Source organism: Chanodichthys erythropterus, chromosome 8 (genome assembly GCF_024489055.1).
Source record: "Chanodichthys erythropterus isolate Z2021 chromosome 8, ASM2448905v1, whole genome shotgun sequence".
Classification (NCBI taxonomy): domain Eukaryota; kingdom Metazoa; phylum Chordata; class Actinopteri; order Cypriniformes; family Xenocyprididae; genus Chanodichthys; species Chanodichthys erythropterus.
In genome coordinates, this window is record NC_090228.1 from 22498332 (window position 1) to 22520655 (window position 22324).

Consider the following 22324-nt stretch of genomic DNA (forward strand, 5'->3'; position numbering starts at 1 on the left):
TTTTAAAAGTTCATAAATTTGTTTTATGTCTTAAATGATTAACTGAATATAAATTGAACACAACAAAGCTTAAACACTAAAATCGATAAACATTTATTAATTTGTCATAAAATATTTTACTTAAGCATTTCAGAATGAATCATTGTTTTTCATAATATATAATACGCATTACACGGTTGTACACTAGAATGCATGAATTAAACACATTCAGATCCATCAAACCCAAAAACAAAAGATATTTATTTAATTTTAATAAAATGTACTAAAATGTAAGAGCAAAAGCATTATATAGCCACTAGCTGTGCTTTGCTCTAAAAAAATACAAAATCAAACCAAATTGAGTGTAGATTGAACAGCAGGTACATGATGACAAATTAAATCTAAAAAAATAAACTTTTTTTGTAAAATGTCCATATCATCCTTAATTTGAAAGCAAAACACTAAAGGCTCTTTGGCCAGTTGTCTGTCATCATCTGTTTCAGCCTGTGAAAGTTCTTGTTCCTGGTCTTTTTCTTTCAATATCAGAAAGCACAGCTCTTCCACTAAACCCGTAAAGACCTTTGATTGTTGTGCAGCGCAGAAGTCTTCTGTGATCCGTGGTTCCTTCATGAGAGAAGGGTATAAACAAATGGGATGAGATGTTAAAAGTGTATTTAACAACACTTTGTGTTGTAGTCAGGATGCAGCACAGCATGTATAATAAAGTTTTGACATTCTGTTTTTCTCATGTTTATATATTGAAGACTTAAATCATACTCTGTCACCAATGAAATTAATCAGTTATGTTCAGTATAATTTTTTTTTTTTTTTTTTTTTAAAAGGCAAGCAATTCACATGGCTTTTCACGCTACATTTACCCCCGGGTGATCGTCGTCCTAAACACCACTTTTAACCGTGGGTAAAGTAACGCTCCACATATTGCTTGTATATTTACATGCTTTTGACAGTCACAGAAACACTGTGCATTGTATATAAATAGAAAATTCAGCATTGGAAAGAAAAAAAAAAAAAAAAATGCTGACAGAAAATGCAACAATTGCAGAGCAGAAAATACTGTTTAATTCTTTTATAGTCTGAAATGTTCATTCAGGATAAACTTGATCTATATGTAATGAGGAAGTTGACTATATGTAATGAGGATGTGCAATGCCTAAGCATTTATGAAAACATATTGTGTGCTTTGTTCATCCAATCAGTGACACTGACACTGCAAATAAGGATGTTAACCAGGGTTTAGTAATGTACAGTGCATATGAATACTCAGGATTAATTGTTAACCTCAGGTAAATGATGATCAGTGTGAAACGTGAATCAAGATAACCCAGGATTCTGTTTACCTGGGGTTAACAATCACCCAGGGTTAACTATTTAAAGTATGAAAAGCCCTCATATATGTTTTTCATTCTAATGAAAAGAGAAGTTCATACATTTTTAAAAACTTTTAACTTTTCCTTTTTTTTTTGCTTACCATTAACATGAAGATCCCACACAGCCGGTCAACTGTTTCTAAAACAATAGAATATTATTAAGTTATTCCTGAAAAGATGTGACAGATATAACACACCATCTGTATAAGTAGCTTATGTGTTTATGAAAGTCTTATAAAACTAACCTTGTTTTTGATCAGCTTCTCTTGTTCTGGGGTGATTCTGCTTGTCAATTTACTGCATTGCAAAATCAAAGAAAAACTTAGATATATAACCATAAAAATTGCATAAAAGAAACAAGTTTCATTCTTCTAAAGTCAAAATTACTACTTACTTCATTGCAAAAACAACATTTTAAATTCAGAATACAAAGAAACGTTCATACCTCCATGAACGACAGTTTTTTTTAAGTGAATTTGAAGCTGTGCATTCAACCTGTGCCGTCTGGTCGGTTTAAGAGCACTGGGCAGTGGAAGTTGTTGCAGCACGTTTTGCATCGCTGTAAATGAAGTAAAGCGGAGCATCTCCCGATACTAATATGCCTCTAAAATCCACAAAAACACTGATCAGTATTGTAAAATGTAACCAATTAAATAAAATACAGTACCAACAACAAGTAAAATAACAAACCATGAATATGTAAACACCCAGGTGAAAAAATACTATAGTAAATACTATAGTGTTTTTGAACCATACTGTATTTACAACACTAATGAATGCTACATAATACTATAATATTAACTATAGTGAACTGATAAACTAGTATAAATAGTATACTTTAGTTTTTACTACAGTAAACTGTAGTGTATATTGTAGTATAATATACCCTAAAATTGTAGAAAACTTAGTACAATATTGGGTAAAGTAATTTGTTTATATTATTATAGCTGCCATATTATCACAGCAACTATAGAATTACCACAATAAATTAATTCAAGTATTTATAGTACTATAGTATGGTTCAAAAACACTATAGTATTTACTATAAATGACTATAGTATTTATTCACCTGGGCGCAAGCAACGTGAGACGATTTGTAAAATATCAAAAGACGTGATAAAGTGACTTTGAAGCCCATTTACAAAATATCTGAGTCATGTTAAGTGTTAACGATCGAATAAATACACAACACATAAACGTGATCGATTAAAAGCACAACACAAAGAAACTTTTTACCGTGTTCGCTTCTTCCGCCATGATTGTTTGCTTGTTTGTCGTCAACTCCGCCCACATCCAACGTGAGACTATTACTCCGCCCACTTCCGCCCTCAGGCTGTTAGTCTGGCGCTGTCGTCCTCAGACTGTCATGACGTATGGTTCTGCGGTTCTGCAGTTGGTTATTATTGGATACTAGACTGATAACACAGTAGCCTATATGTAGTGTTGTAGGTAGCAGTAAAACTGCAAACTTAGCAAAGTAACGTTAGATAGACAATTACATATCAGTTGCATATAAGTTGACTGTTATCAAAGTAAAGCCACTGTTCTGTAAAACTGAGTTTATTTATAGTCTATTTATCTATTTATGCTAACGTTACCTCAAAAGCCTGTTGCTGTATTGGTTGAGATGACTGCAGAGACCGATAAATTTGCGAGATGAACCACTGATGTAGTGCAGACTATAACAAATAAAGTTAATTACTGTAAGCATATAAAATATAATTGACACCCACTTTTGATAAAATCTTTGATCTATGTCCGTGAGTAACATCAAACACGCATATGTATGGGCGTGGTGAAAAAATGCGGAACTACCTGCTATTACTGGCTGTAGTTTTAAGCCTCTGGCCAAAAAAGCCTCAGATGACGCAAAATGACGATTTTTGCGTCATCGGAGGCTTTTTTACAGAATAAAAATGCATAAATCTCTCATCTCGGGCTGATATGAAGGGGGAAAGCATGGTAATTCGAAAATACTAGTGGTATTCTACTAATACAAAGCTTAATGCTAAATCCTGAGGTAACCCTTTAAAATCTATACACTTTAAATGTAATATCGAATAATACTACAGTTATAGATATAACCAAGTAACATATAATATATGGAAATTAAACATAATAGAATAAAGTGATGCACTTAATTAACCTCAATGTAATTATATATGTGTCAATAAACACTACCAGAGGTAACTTTTCCCTCACTCAAAAACACACAAAACATTTATTCTACCCATCAAGTCAATGAAAAGTGTGCTGGGAACTGCCCAATTTCAGTAGAATGAGTCGTGTAGTCCCATGACAATCCTTTTTTTTTCAAATTTAAATGGATGTGCATGCAGTGACAAAGTTTGTGATGGAATTATCAAGAACCTTGTTGCATTAGCTCATGTTAATTAAGTAAATTAATCAAGCAGGAAGATTTTTCTTCCCAGTTTAATCCAAAAACCAAAAGATAAAATTTACTGTATAATTCTAATACAAAGGGGAAAAAGCCCTTGAAGTAGTACTTTTATGGTACATTTTGGGTCAGGATATGTTTAGAATTGAACTGTGATTCCAGAATGTGGAAGGAGCTGTGTACTTGGCTTACTTTTATGTATGCAAATATAATTTTTAATTTAGATTTTGGGGTGAAATTTGACCCAGACATTTCTTTATGATATTTACATCAGACATTTACTTTAGATATCCAGTTTTGTTTGCACCAGTTTGAACAAGGCACTCCTTGAATGGGCCTCTAGTCTACTGCACATCTGGTTACTATAAGCAGGGTTACAGGGTTGACATCCTCCAATTCAGTTTCGTAATGCTAGTGTTTATTAACTTTTCTAAGACTGTATACATGACACCCTCTCCGCCTATATATTTATACACACTTCCTGTGTGTGTGCAGTGTCTCTGAGGAGGCAAGTGGGAAAAAGGAGAATAAAACAGCTGAAAAAAAATAAAACAAATATTGCTAAATATTCAAAAGTTTCAAAGGAAGACATTGTCTTTAATGCCTTTTTTAAGCTCATTGTGTTCTCGTTGAGATCCAAAACAGGGATGAGACTGTAATTTCGAAGGTAGAAGAACTCTGAAATCTGACTGTGATTCTGGTGTATCCTGATCTTCTTCCAAAAAAAAAAGCTTTGAAGATGGGCGCGGCACCCCGTTCTAAAAACCACGGAACTTTTTGATTGAGTACAATTCAATTATGCTAAATGGATATGAAATGTGTGTACTGGGTCAAACAAAAAGGGACTAGAAAAAATAAAAGATATTAAATAAAGATATTAAACAAAATTTTCTCGTAACACTTTACAATTGTTTTTGTTTAGTCACCCAGTCATGCCCGACTCTTTGCGACCCCATGAAGTACAGCATGCCAGGCCTCCCTGTCTTCCACGATCTCCTTGAGTCTGCCCAAATCAATGTTATTGCATCTGTGATGCTATCTAACCATCTCCTCCTCTGCCTTCCCCTTCTCCTTTTGCCTTCAATCAATGCTAGCATCAAGGTCTTTTCTAATGAGTCCCCTCTTCTCATTAGGTGGCCGAAGTATTTGAGCTTTAGCTTCAGTATCTGTCCTTCTAATGAACAGTCAGGGTTGATTTCCTTTAGGACTGACAGATTTGACCTCCTTGCAGTCCAAAGGACTCTCAAAAGTCTTTTCCAGCACCACAGTTCAAAAGCATCAATTCTTCTGTGCTCAGCCTTCCTTATGATCCAACTCACAGCCATACATTACTACTGGGAAAACTATAGCCTTGACTATACAACACTTTACAAAACCGGTGCAATAATATTCTAATATATTAATAAGATACAGTTAATGCTATGATAAAAAAATATACTTACTTGTAGGTTTAAAATTCTACATATGGCAACAACAACAAATATTTTAACAAAAGCATATTTTAGAATTATTGTGCTCCTGTTCTATTGCACTCCGTCTGTTTGGTGCACTCCTTCGCAGAAGTTAGTGCTTGCAGAGGGCTTGTCCACTCCTAACAGCAAAATGGAAATAATGGATGTCACTTCAGTTTAAAGATTATTAATAGAGGTATGTTTGCTCCCGCCAATCGCTGCACAAGTTAAGGTTACGTATAATGACAAAAGCTTGTTATAGTGCTAGCCCTCCTGGAACCCAAAGAGATTATATTGCAGTGCCTGCAGTCTAAAAAAGAAAAAAAAAAAGAAAAAACATATTAGTATGAAGGTCTATGAGAACACTCTGGGCCCAAAAAGGGGTGGTACTTCACAGAATGTGACTTGATGCTGACTGGACTATATATCCAGAGGCAGAACAAACAGTCTAGAACAGATAGTTAGCATAACTCTGTGGTAGAATGTGATTGAAAAAAATCCATCCCTTTCACACTTTGTTGGTGTTTCACCCTATTTTCCTAATAAAAAAACTGCCCCTGCTCTAGACTGTACAAAGTCAATTGTACCCAATCAGTGATACTACACTGGATGTGGCGCGACACTACACGACACAACACCCCGACAGAAAACTGATGCTACATTCTATTTCTGATGTACTACAAGCTCTTGCGCTACTTCTGTTACAAAGAACAGATGGACTTGCAATGGTCTGTCATGTCCTGTGTAGACAGCTGATGCAGCAAGATGCGATAATGGTTGCGTCCATTTTAAATCCGGTCTAACAGTTGTCAGTAGTTCAGATTCTGGTGTGCTGATATTTGTGTGCAGTCCATCCTTCAAACACATTCTCTGACATTACATTCACTGCATGTACAACTGCCCCACACAGACCTTTAGAGGGGATGTCAAAACCCATAACCATAATGACATATTACTAAACAATTAGTTAATAGTCATGTGCCTCAACAAGTAAAATCATAACATTGATACCTTTGCAAATCATTAACTAATGATTAATTAAACTAGATAACTGGAAGTTGAAGTACATAGCTTTGAGCAATTGTGGTAATTAACGCATTAATTTACACTATTAGTTGATACTATATGTTATTAAGGAATCAATACATTATGATGTTTAATTATTAGCAATTCATATATTATTTAATCTATTAAGCATATAGACTCTTTATTAGTTGCAGATGCAGGAATCATTCATTAATGTTTTTAGTTCTTCATGAGTCATACATTAATGTGATTATCTGTGCGTTAGTTAAACAGAAATTAATGCATACAGTATTAGTGCACCCATATTCAAGTCAAGTCAAATTTATTTATATAGCGCTTTTACAATTGGTAATTGTTTCAAAGCAGCTGTACATATAAGAAGCACAGAAAAAAAGGGAAGTGGTTAAAAATAAGCTGTACAAACAAGCGTGGTAATATGTAACATATACAAGATGGTGCTACATTAAGCCAATGTCGGCTGACTCCCAGGGGTGGAAAAAACCCCCTAGGAGAAAAACCCAGCATGCTAGCACTGGGAAAAAAAGTCCTAGGAGGGAAAAAACCCCTTGGAAGATATATATAATATATGTAAATGGATATGGAGATCAAAATCTGAATTATACATTTTTATTATAGAGATTAAAAATAGATTATATATAAATATATGTAAGCGGATACGGAAATTAAAAATCTGAATTATGGATGCAGCCAGAACTGGAAAGTGTAAAGTGTTAACATAACCTTTAACAAAGACACTGTAAAATAAGTTGTTCTTATTCTTGCTATTATCACAGTCATGTCTTTTTTAGTTTTATTGTGCTATTGTTTAATTTCTAGTCATGTTTTTCTTTCTCTCTGTTTTGCCTGTGTTCTAGTTAATTATTAATTGTCATGGTTTCTGTCTCACCTGTTCTCTGTCCTGTTAATGATCTTCCCTTGTGTATTTAAGACCTTAGTTTTTTGTTCTGCACTAACGTAGGGTTTATGTATAGTGTTATTACCCTTTGTGTTTCATTCTGCGTCATGCATCATCAGTCCTGAGATGCACCCCTGACAACTATATTATTGTAATTATTATTTTTGAAACAATGTAAAAATGGTTATATACTTGAAACTCTTTTCATTATTCTTTTGTGTGTGTGTTCTAATTCTATTTTTATTCCTTAAATTAATATTTGTGCCCAACTGCTAAAACATGAAAAAGAATGAACGAAAAATCATTTTAGACTCAAAAATGAGCATGGACTCTTCATTTTTACATGCTTCTTCATTTTTACAATGTCCACCAGGCATAACTGTTGCGAGTGGCAGAAGGAATACTGAATGGAGGACAACCTAAAACAACTCTTTGACTGTTACATAACCCACAATCCAATATTTGTTGTCTGCTGCTTCCCTACTTCACTTTTCCAGATGCCTTCAGTCTAAATTCAACAAACATATTCTTTTATACCTCCCTACTATACTGCATATCCAGAACAAACCCCACGAGACAAACATGGCTCCCCTCCACAACCAAAAGCACACCTCCCATGCATTCCATCGCTTTTTTGCTTCATTTTCTCATCAAACTTTAATTTGTGTTGCGGTGAAAGCAAAGAAAACCCCTCTCTAAGATAATAACTATTTATAATAATAATTTTGTCACTTGCATTGAGAAAATAATTACTACTGTAGATCTGTTTCTACTGTAGAAACTCTTTCAGAAAACAAATGTTACACATTTTGGTCTCATGTGCATCTGTTTTCCCTTCTAGTTCTGTATACAGACCCAGTCATAGCAGCTTTGCCTGAGGCACACAGAAATAAACCTCCCTGTTTGAAACCATTATAAAATCATCACAGTCAAGAAGTTTTTAAAACAATTAATGGGTCATATTCACTGAATGAATTCCATGGATTCCATGGATTCTGATCCAACCAAACCACCCTAATTCTACACATGATACATCAATGAAATATTCCCTATCTTACAAGTCGACATAGCAGTGTACTATTCCATGAAAGACACATGAATGCATATGACAAATTTAACTATAAAATTTCACTTTTGTGTCATAGTTCTGTCACTTTGGTCAGTTTATTCTTGGTTTGGTGACAGAGCTCTGACCTATTGTGACCTATTGTATAGTGACAATAGGAGTGTTTACAGCTCAGAGTTTGCTCTGTGCGCTCTGGTGTCATTGTGTAAGTGTACAGTTTTGAGTACGCTTGAGCTGTGTGTACTTCTGTCCACATGTGTTGCGTTTTGTGTGGCTCATGGTTTGTGTTTATATCAGCCTTGTGCTTTCTTGTTGTTTCTTGTTGCTGTGTAGCATGCGGCCCATGTTTTTCATCGCAAGCTTTCATGTTATGTTTTGTGTGACCACGCAGTCGGTGAGAGCTCACATTGACTGTGATGTTTTGTTTGTCATTTGTCATTTTGTCATGGGTTGTGATTGTGTTCACTAGCCATGTGCTCTTGTTTTTGTCATGTTATGTTCTTGTTATCTGATTATTGGTTCATTTGTTCCACCTGGTCTTACTCATTAACCTCCTTATTTCCTATTTATTTATATTTTTTTTTACTTCTGTGCCAGTTCATCTTTGAATGTACCGCTCATGTCCTGTCTTGCTCTGCCTGATCCTGTTTGCCTTGACCAGTCCTGCCATGTCCAGCTACAAGTCCTGTTTTTTCCCCACATGGTACTTTTTGTTTGTTTTTGTTTTATTTTATTGTTAATAAAAAAACATATTACTCTGCTTCTCCTACACATTAGTCCTCACCAAATCCCTTCATACAAACCTGGCAGTTATGCTTGTCTAATAATAATATGATGCTCCACAATCAAACAAAACACAAGTTCAGGAAGGTTGTGGAGCGGAGATTGAACGGGGGTAGGGATGGTGGGACCGGAGGTTGAGGCGGATCAGGGAGCCAGGGCGGAGCAGGCAGAGTAGGTCCAGGGTAGAGCTGACTGGGCAGGTGGCCAAGGCGAAGCAGGCTGGGCAGGAGGGTGGAGCAGGCTGGGCAGGTGGCAGGACTGAAGACCACTTCAGCAGAGTTGGAGACCACCATGACGAAGCAGAGGAGACCACCACAGCAAGGCAGAGGAGACTGAAGATCCCCATGGCTGAGCAGAAGACCACGCCTGCTGAGTAGACAGGGTAGAAGATCCCCATGGCAGAGCAGAAGAGCACAACAGCAGAGCATCGGACCACTACAGCAAAACAGTGACTGATGACCACAAAACTGGTAACCACAACGGCAGAGCTGGTGAGGCTAAAGACCACCATGGTGGAGCAGGCGGTACTACAACAGAGAGGTTGGTAATGGCCCTTGAGGCCATAACAGGGCTGGCAGGAAGTTCAAGAGCGACCTCTGTGGTTGTGTCCAGGCAGACAGGAAGTTCAGGGGTGACCTCCGTGGTCTTTGTCAGGGCAAGCAGACAGTTCAGGGACAACGTCCGTGGTCACGTCAGAGCAGACAGAAAGTTCAAGGGTGGCCTCCGTGGTCATGTCAAGGCAGGCAAACATTTTAGGGACGATCTCCGTGGTCATGTCAGAACGGACAGGAAGTTAAAAATCAATCTCTGTGTCTGTAACAGAGCTGACAGTGAGCACAGGGAATTCAAAGTCAGCCTGTAACAGCACTGTCAGAGAACAAAGTTGGTTCAGAAATGGCCTCCGTGGCCGCAACAAGGGTGTCAGGGAATTCAGAAACGCCGGCCACAGCCGTAACATCAGCATCAGGGGATACAGAGAGTTCAGAAACGGCACTCACAGCCGTAACAGACACGGCTGTGGACACAGAGAGTTGAGAAGAGAAAGCCATCGCCACCTCAGTAGAAACAGAGACAGGTGAGCTAGAGAGTGCTGAGACTGGTGGGCTTGAGAGCACTGAGACCAGCTGGCTTAAATTTATAGCGGCCGGGCTTGAGAACACTGTGGCGGGCTTGAGAGGGCTGTGGCTTGCGAAGGCCTCGAGATGCCAGCTTTTTGTGCCTATATCAGCTGGACGCCAGTCCTCTACGCCATGAGATGGGTCCAGTGGTCGGGATAGATAGATCAATAGAGACGACTTGTTACAAACCAATCAATTCTCAATAGAAAAAACTTCAGTCCTACTTTTTGTTCTTATTAAATATCCAGGTTCATTCTTAAATCAACACATTGCAGAAGTAAATCTGGGCTGTAAATGCCAATACATGTTGACTTGAAAAAATGATTCTTTGAATCATTGGATAGGTCTACCTAATTTTATTTGTCATTCTGTCCCTGACCTACTTTCAACCATCCTTTCATAAATGAACCAAGAAACTTTCTGACATCTAAATATAGTTCATATAAACACTTCACTCCTTCAAGTGGACTATATTAGTGGAATAAAGTAGGGAATAGTGAATGAGGGTATGGGGTGACTTCGAACACAGCTCATGAATGTGTCAGATAAGGGAGGTATCCAAAATTGTGTACTGTTGAGTTGCCTCCAGGAACACGGTTGGAAAACACTGGTCTGGCAGTATGACGTGTAGTAGGGTGCTCAGTCCTCTTCCTGGTGATCTACCTTCATGCAAAATTCAGCTCCAACCCTAATTAAACACACCTGAAGCCACCAATTTAGATCTTCAGGAGCACTTGATAATTACAGACAGGCATGTTGGAATGAAACTCTGCAAGAATCAGTTTCCTAGGCAGAGTTTAGCTCCAAAGAGCTCCAAAAACACTTGCTTAGATAGTAATCCTGAAGACCTTGATTAGCTGGTTCAGGTGTATTTAATTCAGGTTGGAGGTAAACTCTGCAGGACAGTGACCCTCCAGAATTTGACACCCCTGTTCTAAATGTTTTTTGTGAAGAAAAAGTACATATTTTTGCAAGCACATATTTAAAATTGAATGCAATTTTAGTGCCACTTACTGGATATTTCACTTTGAAAGTGCTGTGAAATGTGCAAGAACCAATGCAATATAATTTTGCAGAAATGCCACATCAGCCACATTTTTCTAATGAGCATTGAAATTGTATATGTAGCAGAAGAGAAGGCAAGAGTAGGCAAGTTTTGGGACATACTACACATTATAAAATTGGGAGCGCTTTGTCGCATAGCTACGTCCATCCAGCTGTCAGTCATCCTGTCACAATAAACATCTTCACACAGTTTCTTCATTTCATTTACACTACTCAACAAATTTCTTCCTACCAAATAAATATGATGACACGTTGATCTACCAGTTGTGGGTCTTTTATGCAGAGAATTCTGTTCCTGTTTGTTTTGCATAATGATGCACTTAATAGTTAATGGCCAAATGTATCAATCAGTGTTGTAGTCAAGACCAGCTTGCTTCAAGTTAGAGCAGGGGTGGGCAACTCTGGCCCTCAAAACCAATTTTCCTGAAGAGCTTAGCCCCAACTCTAATCAAACATACCTGAATAAATTAATCAAGGTCTTCAGGTTTACAAGAAAGCTACAGACAGGTGAGTTTGATCAGGGTTGGAGCTAAACTCTGAAGGAAAATGGAGTTGCATTAGAGTGTGCATGGATCTCCACTTCGAAAACTATCCGGGTGTCTTTGAGATACTAATTCAACATACCATGGTACGGGACTGTGGCGACCAGGGCGGGCGAGAGCCGTGAGGGAACGGCGCGAGGCCGGTGACGCAAGTGATAACAAGCATCACCTGGGAGGCGCACCGGCCTTGAGTCTCTCACGGAGGAGCTCCGGGAGCATAAAAGGAGGAGCGACGACCGTGGAGGACGAGAGAGGACCAGGCCTGGACTTTATTTTATGGTTTATTATGTTTGTGTGGCCGGCAGACGTCCACAAGGGTCTGCCGGCATTACTTTCGTTTTGTTCTATGTTTATTTTGAATTAAAGTTTGTTGAATGTTCGCCGGTTCCCGCCTCCTTCTTCCCATATTTACGAACTGTGTTACATTGGTGCCGAAACCCGGGAGGAAGGAGGGACATGCTGTCGGAGAGCCCTCGCTGCTGAGGGGGATCGCGGTGCTGCGGAGTTCGGGCAGCGCGGAAGTGAAGACCGCGAGAGGCTGCCCGAGGCGGTGGTGCTGGAGCCTTGTGAAAGGTGGGACGGAGACCCGGATGCCGTGCTCCTGGGACGAGGTGGGGTGGCTGCCGTCCTGGACCTGGAGAGAGCGGAGGAGTCGCCGCCGTCTGCCGTGGGCCAGAGCCTGCTGCCGTCCGCCATGAAGAGGAGGAGCAGGGGACGGGGGACTCGCTGCCGGCTGCCCTCAGTCGGAGGAGCCATCGCCGGCTGCCAGGAGGCGGTCGAGGATCGGGCCGTCCACCGAGCGTCCAGTGCCACCGCATGGCACCGCGAGAAAGAGGCTCTTGGCAGGCTGAGGACCGAGCGGCAGTGTGTCGGGGAACCGGACCAAGAATTTTTTTTTTCTCTTTTTCCTCTCTCCCCTCTCTCGTCCTGTCGCTCCCCTTGCTTCCGTCTCCTTTCTCTCGTCTCATCTGTCCTTACCCCCAGGGGCTGCGGCCGCCGAGACAGGCCCCGGGGGGGGAGTAGAGCGCAGTCTCGGAGGTACCCCCCGGCCTGCGAGGGGCGATGGGGGTATATGGCGAGAGCCGTGAGGGAACGGCGCGAGGCCGGTGACACAAGTGATAACAAGCATCACCTGGGAGGCGCACCGGCCTTGAGTCTCTCATGGAGGAGCTCCGGGAGCATAAAAGGAGGAGCGACAACCATGGAGGACGAGAGAGTACCAGGCCTGGACTTTATTTTATGGTTTATTATGTTTGTGTGGCCGGCAGACCCTCGCGGCCGCGAGGGTCTGCCTGCATTACTTTCGTTTTGTTCTATGTTTATTTTGAATTAAAGTTTGTTGAATGTTCGCCGGTTCCCGCCTCCTCCTTCCCATATTTACGAACTGTGTTACAGGGACATATACTAATTCTAATCTTGGATACTATTTAGGGTGGATAGCATGCAAATTGGGATGCAGGAATCCACTTACATCAGGACTGGAGAGTTTACTGATGTCAGGATACAGGTAATAAGAAATCCCAGTTGCAGCTCCTGGCAGAGTCACTCCTCTGATGCAAAGGATGAACAGCATTAAGTAGGGGAACGTAGCAGTGAAGTACACAACCTGTGAAACATCGACACACATATCAAGTTAATTAAGAGACTTTTCTATAATACTCCATGAATAGGAATCATTGTATGATCTTCTAGTGATCTTTCAGCAGTGCTAAATTCATTAAAAGATCAGCTATGAACTTGCTAACAATTAACAAGTATCAGCTAACACTGTGTCTACGCTGGGTGCGGCCGATATTGCGTTACTTTCAGCTTGAACCTGCCTTTTTGGGTAATTGCCAAGACATTGCATTGCCATTTCTAAGGTATTCTGAGTTTATACTGAGGTTGCAAAGACATGTTGTGAAAATGTTTTTTTTCAGAGCGCAATCTGCAATACATCTCTAAAACATTTCCTGTCAGATGTTATTGGTAATTTAGAAAATGTTTATGATTTAAAACATGTAAAGTAGCTTGCTTGTGATTTTTATCAGATGTTTGTCCACAACAGAGGCTTTCTAGATGAAACACACTCTTTAAAAGACATCTTGGAAATATCTATCTGCTATCTAGAATGTATGTGCATTCTAAGATATTAGGTGGTTGCAAGTTGTTTGCCAAGGTCTTATGTTTTTTTGTTTTTTTTAGCATGCTGCTATGCGGTTGCTACTGTAGGTTGTTCTGAAAGGTTTCTAGGTTGTTTTTATGTGGTTGTTGAGGTATTTTGGGCTGTTTTTAGTTTGATACTATAGTATACATCATTGGGTGGGATGAGTGGTTGCTATGCTGTTGTTAAAATGATTTGAATGACTGTTAGCTTGCTACTATTTGGTTGTAAGTGTTTACAAAGTGATTGCTAGTGTGTTATGAATGGTTGCTCAAAACAGTCCATAGCTTTTGGTCCCTAGATAAGTCTCAGCTCCTTTTAATGTAAGTCTATGACTTTTCATAGTTTTTGTTTATGATGAGTACAAAATATGGCATGTTTTCTAAATATGTTTTTTCTTGATTATTTCATTAGCAAACAGTTGGACACACATGAGCATCAGCTGACCTTGCCTGTGGTCTTTACTCCTTTAAAGATGCAGAAATAACAGATGACCCAAGCCAACAGAAGACACATGGCAAGATCAGCATTTATGCTCCCCAAACCACCACTGTCTGTTATCCGCAACATACGATGGCTGAGGGTACACAGATACACACACACACAGATTATAAACAACACATTTTCATTTTATTTCCATGCATATCAAGACTCAGTTTTATATTTCTAGTTTTAGGATAAACCTAGGGCATTAAATACAAATATGCTAGATACAGATGTTTCTTTCCCGTGATTTAGTTTTGTAGGGGTTAGTTTAGGAAACTATAAACATGTTGTTTTCATTGAGTTCTCTGGCTCTGTGCTTCAGCCCAGATTTCTCAATATCTCGTGTCTGCATGATGAAACATTAAAGGTCTTTGTCTCACAGATGTTAGATGTTTTTCATTTGTTCCCACCCTTTATAAGGGTAGGGGTTATCTCTCTCATAGTTCAGGACTTGGGAGAGATCTAACAGTAAACTATGTGAATTTTCTGACATTACCAAAAAGTTTCGAAAGTAACTGACTGACAGTAAATCAAGTTTCACATTGTTAAAATGAAAAATGTGCAGTTATTTTCAATAGGAGTTATTGCTACCTGAAACTGGTAATAAATAGAAATAATTGTATAATGTTATTTTTATTTTATTCTTTGTTTTAAAAAAAATCATAAAATGATGATATAGGTTTCATAATAAAAATAATTAAATAATAATTCCCTCCTTAAATAGATAGGATATCGTTCCAAAAAATATGTAGTATATTATTATGTATTATGAATGTAGGATATTAATTTAATTAATTAATGTTTAAATAATAGCTTACAATTAAATGCATAAATCCAAAAGATAGATATAGGTTGCTGAGAGCCAAAGAAATTTGTGACAGTAATGCATGTACAGTATTTGAAATGTTTAGGTATGAAATTATTTATCTTACAGCCAGTACTCTTGTTCGGAGGACGTCACTTTAAAAGGCGGCCATTCGGATTCATTTTGGAAACTGATGAAAGAAAAACATAAAGAGAGTTGAGTTTATCAAAGCTTTTCAAGCGCATTCTTTTCAAACAAAAACAACTGTTTCTGTTTCTGAATTAAGATAAGTTATCTACACTAAAAACTATTTCTAAAACCTTCTGGTCACAAAAACAACTTAACCCTGCCTAATTTGGTTTTCTATTTGGTTTTCCTAATTTGGTTATTTACTGGTTTAAGATGATCTAGTTGGTCTCCAAATTTTAAACTATTTCCTTTCAGCAGCGCATTAACAGAAAAACACAAAGAGCTTTATATTATCAAGTATAGATATTGGATTTCAGTGAAATGTTAAAACTCTCTAGGCCATATTCAAATACACCTGGATCTATCTGTGGGTTCTTTTCATTTACCTGTTAGGCAAGTCCCAAGAATAAATAATTCTTTCTAAATGCATTACAAAAGGGACTTTGTTTGGGAACATTTCCTACAAGTATGTTTGCAATCGTCTAAAGCCTGAATCCAAAGAACATCTTCCATGATCATGCAAACATCTGGGAGAACAACAGGCAGTGCAAGAGGTTTTATTTTGTACTCTGTTGTTAAGTGAGGTTACCTCATGCTGTAGTTGTCACCAAATAGATCCGTCTCATTGTACAGGAATGACCAGTCAGAATCAGGTTTGTGCACACCTGTATATGTAGCACTTATATTTTGGCAGTTCACTGTTGATAAAATGGGAGAACAAAATTTACTCTAAATTTATTTGGGTCAGTAATATGTAATTGTAATAAATCAGTAATAAATAATTGTGATTTCATTAACACTTTATTTTGATGGTCCCTTTTGAACATTCTGTTTACTATAAGTAACAACTACAAATAAACTAACTGTTATTAGAGTATTAGTACTGTCTGATTAATATCTGCTAACTCTTTATTGTGATGGTTCCCCAACAGACATGCTATAAGTAAATTTGCAAAAACATGTCAACTTATTCTAACCCTAACCGCAGTCTTCTAATACTCTATTAACACTATAATGAGAGTTAGTAGACTTGTAGGTGTAACGTCACTTGTAGTCAACAGAATTAAAGGGTTAAAGGGACCGTCAACATATTTCTTGTAATTACGACTTTATATCACAGAATTGTAACTTTATTTCACATAACTGTGGCTTTAGTTCTTGTAATTGTAACTTTATTTCTCAATTGCAAATGTATTTCTCACAATAGCAACTTTATTACTCATCGCAATTTTATTTCTTGTAATTGTGATGTCTTACAATTGCAACTGTGTTTCTCGAAATTGTGACTATTTCTTGTAATTGTAACTATTTCTCATTAAGACTTTTTTTTTGTAATTTCATTTTTTTATCCCTCAATTTCATTTTTATTTCATGTAACTGTGACTATTTCTTATGGTTGTGAATTTTTTTCTTGTAATTGCGACACTTTCTTGTAATTGCAACATTGTTTCTCATAATTGAAATGTGAAATATATTATATATATATATCTATATATATATATATATGTATATGTATATGTATATATATATATATATATATATATATATATATATATATATATATATATATATATTAGAGGTGGGCATAGATTATTTTTGGAATAAATCTAGATTAATCTAGATTAAAATGGCTCATTTGAATTCTGCCGAAGACATTCAGAATATGTGAGATACCCAAATTGTCCCTGCGTCCCAATGTCCATACTATCCATCCTAAATAGTATGTGAGATTAAAATAAGTGTGTGCCAAAGCATAGTATGTTGAAAAGAGTATGCCAAAAGACCCCGGATGGTTTACTATTTCCGGTAGATTTTCGAAGTGTGGATCCGTGCACACTATAAAGGCTAATATTGCCCACAACCTATTGCACGTTGTACGAGGATTCAGTTCAGAACTACAAACACAAGTAAAAAATGTTAAAAACTACAAAACATGACGAATATGCACGATGGACGCTGAGAGGTTGTTTGAGTGACTAATAATCAGTTCAAAATTATTAAATATTTATTTAATGTTATATGTGTTATTTTTCATCTGCAAATACCAATGTGGACTTTTATAAAGATCAGATTGGCCATTAACTTTTAAATGCATCTTTATGCATTAATATGAGGAGAGTTCTCCACATGAAAGACTCGCGACTGCAGATCAACGTGCTGCATTTCTCTCCGATACGGCAGGAAATTAGCTAAATGAAATGTGGAGGATGTAAGATGATTGACAGGGCAGTTTACGGTGACTGGATGCGACAGAGAGCAAAGACGCAACTGTATGACGTGATAGTATGTCCCAAAGCTTGTCTACTCTTTTGCTACACACTCAAAAGTAGCCTAAGTACTTTTTGTTCACAGAAAGAGTACATATTTTAGGGCGTAGTATAAGTAGGCGAATTGGAACGCAGCAAATGACTAGAGAAGATTAACCTCAGTGGAGTTAAACTTTTGTATAGGTTATATTTTGTATATTGACATCTTACCGCGTTTGAAACAACACTGATTCTGATGTTCATTCATGTTTATCTGATGCTATAAATGGCCTGATAAGAGATGATCAGTTTACGAGCCTCTTGAGCTGAGGCGCTACAGCAATCTGTCACGACCATGGTCACAACACATTAAAGAAAACGGGTTTTATTGTTTGAATTTCTTAAAAAACTACACAGTTTTAAAGCTGGGACTTTGTTAAATATCATAAGTTACCTGCTTTGTCTTGTCAGTGTCCTCTGCTCCGTGATGCATTTATCACTGTGTGACGTGACGGGCCTGACAGCACCACGGCTTGTCGACCAAAGCAACAGTAACTAAGGGGGGCTGGTGGTTCTTTGCGAAGGGTCAGTTCGGCTAGGTATACATCCGCGCTAAAATATCAAGGTGAAAGTCATCATAACTTGTGTAGAATAGACCCAGCTCCCAACCCAACTTTGAGAATAGATTAACGGCGATATTTTTTTTATCGCCCGATAAGAGTCTCGCGTTAACGCAGCACGTTAACGCCGTTAACGGCCCACCACTAATATATATAATATATATATATAATTAACGTCTCGGTTACGTATGTAACCCTCGTTCCCTGAAGGAGGGAACGGAGACGTACGTCAGTAGTGACCGACGAATTGGGATATTGCTTAGAGAGCCCTATCATCTCCGTGTAAACTAAAACAAGCCAATGGAATTGGCGTGCGATATTTGCATAATGCGCACCGCCCCCGTCAGGTGTATATAAATAGGAAGCAGATGCAATCGCACTCTGTTTTTCGCTGAGGAGACAACTGGTGTCCGCGCTACAGCGAGGGTACAGAAACTGTGGCGACGGGACGTACGTCTCCGTTCCCTCCTTCAGGGGAACGAGGGTTACATACGTAACCGAGACGTTCTTTCAGTCGGTCACGTTTCGACGTACGTCAGTAGTGACCGACGAATTGGGATCCCAACTAAAGCGCCACAGTTACGAAACCCCTTCCAGTGCCCAGCGCAAGCTCAGCCGCCCATAGCACCGGCTGGCGGTGAAGGGGGCGAGCTTACACCGAGAGAGTCTACTGCTGTCTAACCACTACCCACTAAGTAAACTAGACACACTGGGGAAGCGAACCCGTAAGGGACGCTGCGGAGACCATTACCTACCCAATGGGGGAGGAGTTTACGTGGGAATACACATATGGACTGGCCCGGGGGGCAGTACGCATATGGAGTCCCTGGGATGGCTCCACCTGGTAGGGGGAGACTCATCTGACAGGTGACAGCAGAGCTGGCTTTGCTAAGGGAAAGACACGGACTCGGCCCGTAGGAAGTTTTAAACCGTGGAAAATACACATATGGGACCGCTCACGTAGAGGGGTCACGGCATATGGGCCCCAGCCAACAGACAGCGTCAGCGACGGATGTAGGCCTGGCATCAGACACACCGCAATGTCCGAGCCGAAGGGGGAGGCGGAGGAACTCGACAGGGTTCGCCAAGCGGGGAACATGACTGGAGTGAAGTATGCACGTATCTGGCCAGTGGCGGGAATGGCATTGCAAGCCGACACTTAGAGTGGGTACAACACGTCTACCAACTAGTGGATGCGGGTACACGTGAGGATACCGGCTCTACACGTAGGCTATAAAACCTAGCGAACGTGTTTGGTGTCGCCCAGCCCGCAGCTCTACAGATATCTGTCAGCGAGGCGCCATGAGCCAGCGCCCAGGAAGAGGCTACCCCTCTGGTGGAGTGGGCTCTCAACCCGAGTGGGCAAGGCACGCCCTGGGATTCGTACGCCAAGGCGATGACGTCCACTATCCAGTGGGCCATCCTCTGCTTGGAGACAGCCTTTCCCTTCTGCTGGCCTCCGTAACAGATGAAGAGCTGATCTGAGGTCCTGAAGCTTCGCGTTCTGTCCACGTAAACGCGCAGAGCGCGGACGGGACAGAGCAAAGCTAGGGCTGGGTCTGCCTCCTCCGAGGGCAGCGCTTGCAGGTTCACTACCTGATCTCTGAAGGGAGTGGTAGGAACCTTGGGCACGTATCCAGGCCGGGGTCTCAGGATGACGTGAGAATCACCGGGCCCGAATTCTAGGCAGGTTTCGTCGACCGAACATGCATGCAGATCCCCTACCCTCTTCAGGGAAGCCAATGCAACCAGAAGAACCGTCTTAAGAGACATTAGTTTCAGGTCGACTGATTGCAAAGGTTCAAAGGGATGACCCCGGAGAGCTGTGAGAACCAGGGTCAAATCACAAGAGGGTACGGAGGAAGGGCGAGGAGTATTCAGTCTCCTGGCCCCCCTCAGGAATCTGATGATCAGATCGTGTTTCCCCAGGGACTTACCCTCAACTGCATGGTGATGTGCGGCAATAGCGGCAACATACACCTTGAGGGTGGAGGGAGACAGCCTTCGCTCCAACCCATCTTGCAGAAAGGAAAGCACGGATCCGACCGAACATGATCGGGGGTCCTCTCGGCGAGAGGCGCACCATTCGACGAACAGGTTCCACTTCAACGCATATAGATTCCTAGTGGAAGGAGCTCTAGCGAAAGTGATGGTGTCTACGACCGCTTGCGGGAGATCACTCAGAACCTCCGCATCCCGTCCAGGGACCACACGTGGAGGTTCCACAGATCGGGACGCGGGTGCCACAGGGTGCCCCGTCTCTGAGTCAGGGGGTCCTTCCTCAGAGGAATCGGCCAGGGAGGTGCTGTCGCGAGGAGAATGAGGTCTGAGAACCAGGTCCGAGTGGGCCAGTACGGAGCCACTAACAGAACCTGCTCCCCGTCCTCCCTGACCTTGCACATGAGTTGTGCAAGAAGGCTCACTGGGGGAAACGCATATTTGCGCAGACCCGGGGGCCAGCTGTGTGCCAGGGCATCCGTGCCGAGCGTGCCGCCGGTCAGGGAATAAAACCACTGGCAGAGGGCAGTTTCCGGGGAGGCAAACAGGACTACCTGGGCCTCGCCGAAATGCTGCCAAATCAGCTGGACCGCCTGGGGTGGAGCCGCCACTCGCCCGCAAGTGGATGCTGCCGTGACAGCTCGTTGGCTGCACGGTTGAGCACACCTGAGACACGAGTGGCCCGAAGGGACCTCAGATCCTTCTGACTCCACAACAAGAGATGGCGGGCGAGTTGCGACATGCGACGGAAGCGTAGACCACCTTGACGGTTGATGTACGCAACGGCCGCAGTGCTGTGTGAGCGGACTAGAACGTGCTTGCCTGACAACAGCTTCTTGAAGCGGGCCAGCGCAAGACGAACCGCTAGCAACTCGAGGCAATTGATATGCCAATGCAGCTGAGGCCCCGTCCAAAGACCTGTCACTGCATGCCCGTTGTACGTGGCCCCCCATCCTGTGGCAGAGGCATCTGTGGAGACCACAGCGTGCCTGGACACTCGTTCGAGGGGTACTCCGGCCCACAGGAACGAAGGGTCCAACCACCGGACAAGGGTGCGACGGCAGCTCGGTGTCACAGGGACACGGAGCGTGCCGCACTGCCACGCCCATCTCGGGACCGGGCCGCGGAGCCAGTGTTGAAGCGGTCTCATATGAAGCAATCCGAGCGGCGTTACCGCGGCTGCAGATGCCATATGCCCCAGGAGCCTCTGAAAATCTTTCAGTGGAGCCGCTGTCCTGCGCTTGAGCGAGCTCAGGCAGTTCAACACCGACTGGACGCGCGCCTCGGTGAGACGTGAAGTCTGTGCGACCGAGTCTAGCTCGAGACCAAGACAAGAGATCCTCTACCCGGGGGCGAGTTTGCTCTTGTCCCAGTTGACCTGAAGACCCAACCGGCTGGGAGCTACAACCATGTCGGGTAGGACTTTGTACTGACATGCCCGACCCTCGAACGCAGACCGACCTAGGAAGGGTCTGTGTCGAGGCAGAATCGAGACATGAAAGCACGCGTTCTTCAGGTCTATTGCTGCAAACCAATCCTGGGGACGGTCCAGGATTGGCCGTAGTCCACCGCCCTTTTTCGGTACAATGAAGTAGGGGCTGTAGAACCCCGACTTCATAATCGGCTTGATTGTATCCTTCGCCAGGAGGACAGCAATCTCCACCCGGAGAACAGGTGCACTGTCCAACGACACCTGAGTGAAGTGGACAGCCCGGGGGACGCCGGGCGAACTGAATCGCATAGCCGAGTCTGATAGTACGAATGAGTCAACTGGACAGGCTGGGGAGCGCTATCCACGCTTCCAGACACTGAGCCAGCGGGACCAAAGGCACCACAGACGCACCGGGGGTGGGGCAGCAAGGCAGAGAGGGACCCGGCTTGGGAGCGGCCCGGAGTGGGGTCGGACTCTGCGAGGCAGCAGTGTGCATGGGAGACGGCGCACGGGATGCGGTCTGCACCATCACACTGCCGCCTGCTGGCGAATGGGGAGGGAGCTGTCAGCGGCGAGGCGGAGCCTGGCACACTGGCAGACACCCCTTGTTGTGACCTGGAGTTTGAGTAAACTGCTCTTTTTGTGGCAAAGTGGGTACCGCTGGACTCCGGAG

At 41.6% G+C, this 22324-nt stretch overlaps 1 protein-coding gene across 1 annotated transcript in view; it reads right to left on the reverse strand.

The window, feature by feature from the left end:
- Window positions 1–22324, reverse strand: part of LOC137024604 (sodium- and chloride-dependent GABA transporter 2-like) — a 43005-nt gene that overhangs the window by 15285 nt on the left and 5396 nt on the right. The window contains exons 5-8 of the mRNA XM_067392346.1: window positions 15945–16053; window positions 15294–15356; window positions 14323–14452; window positions 13204–13338 (exon numbers count right to left, since the gene is read on the reverse strand). Of these exons, the coding sequence (XP_067248447.1) occupies window positions 13204–13338; window positions 14323–14452; window positions 15294–15356; window positions 15945–16053 (437 nt within the window). The remainder of the gene's footprint in view (window positions 1–13203; window positions 13339–14322; window positions 14453–15293; window positions 15357–15944; window positions 16054–22324) is intronic.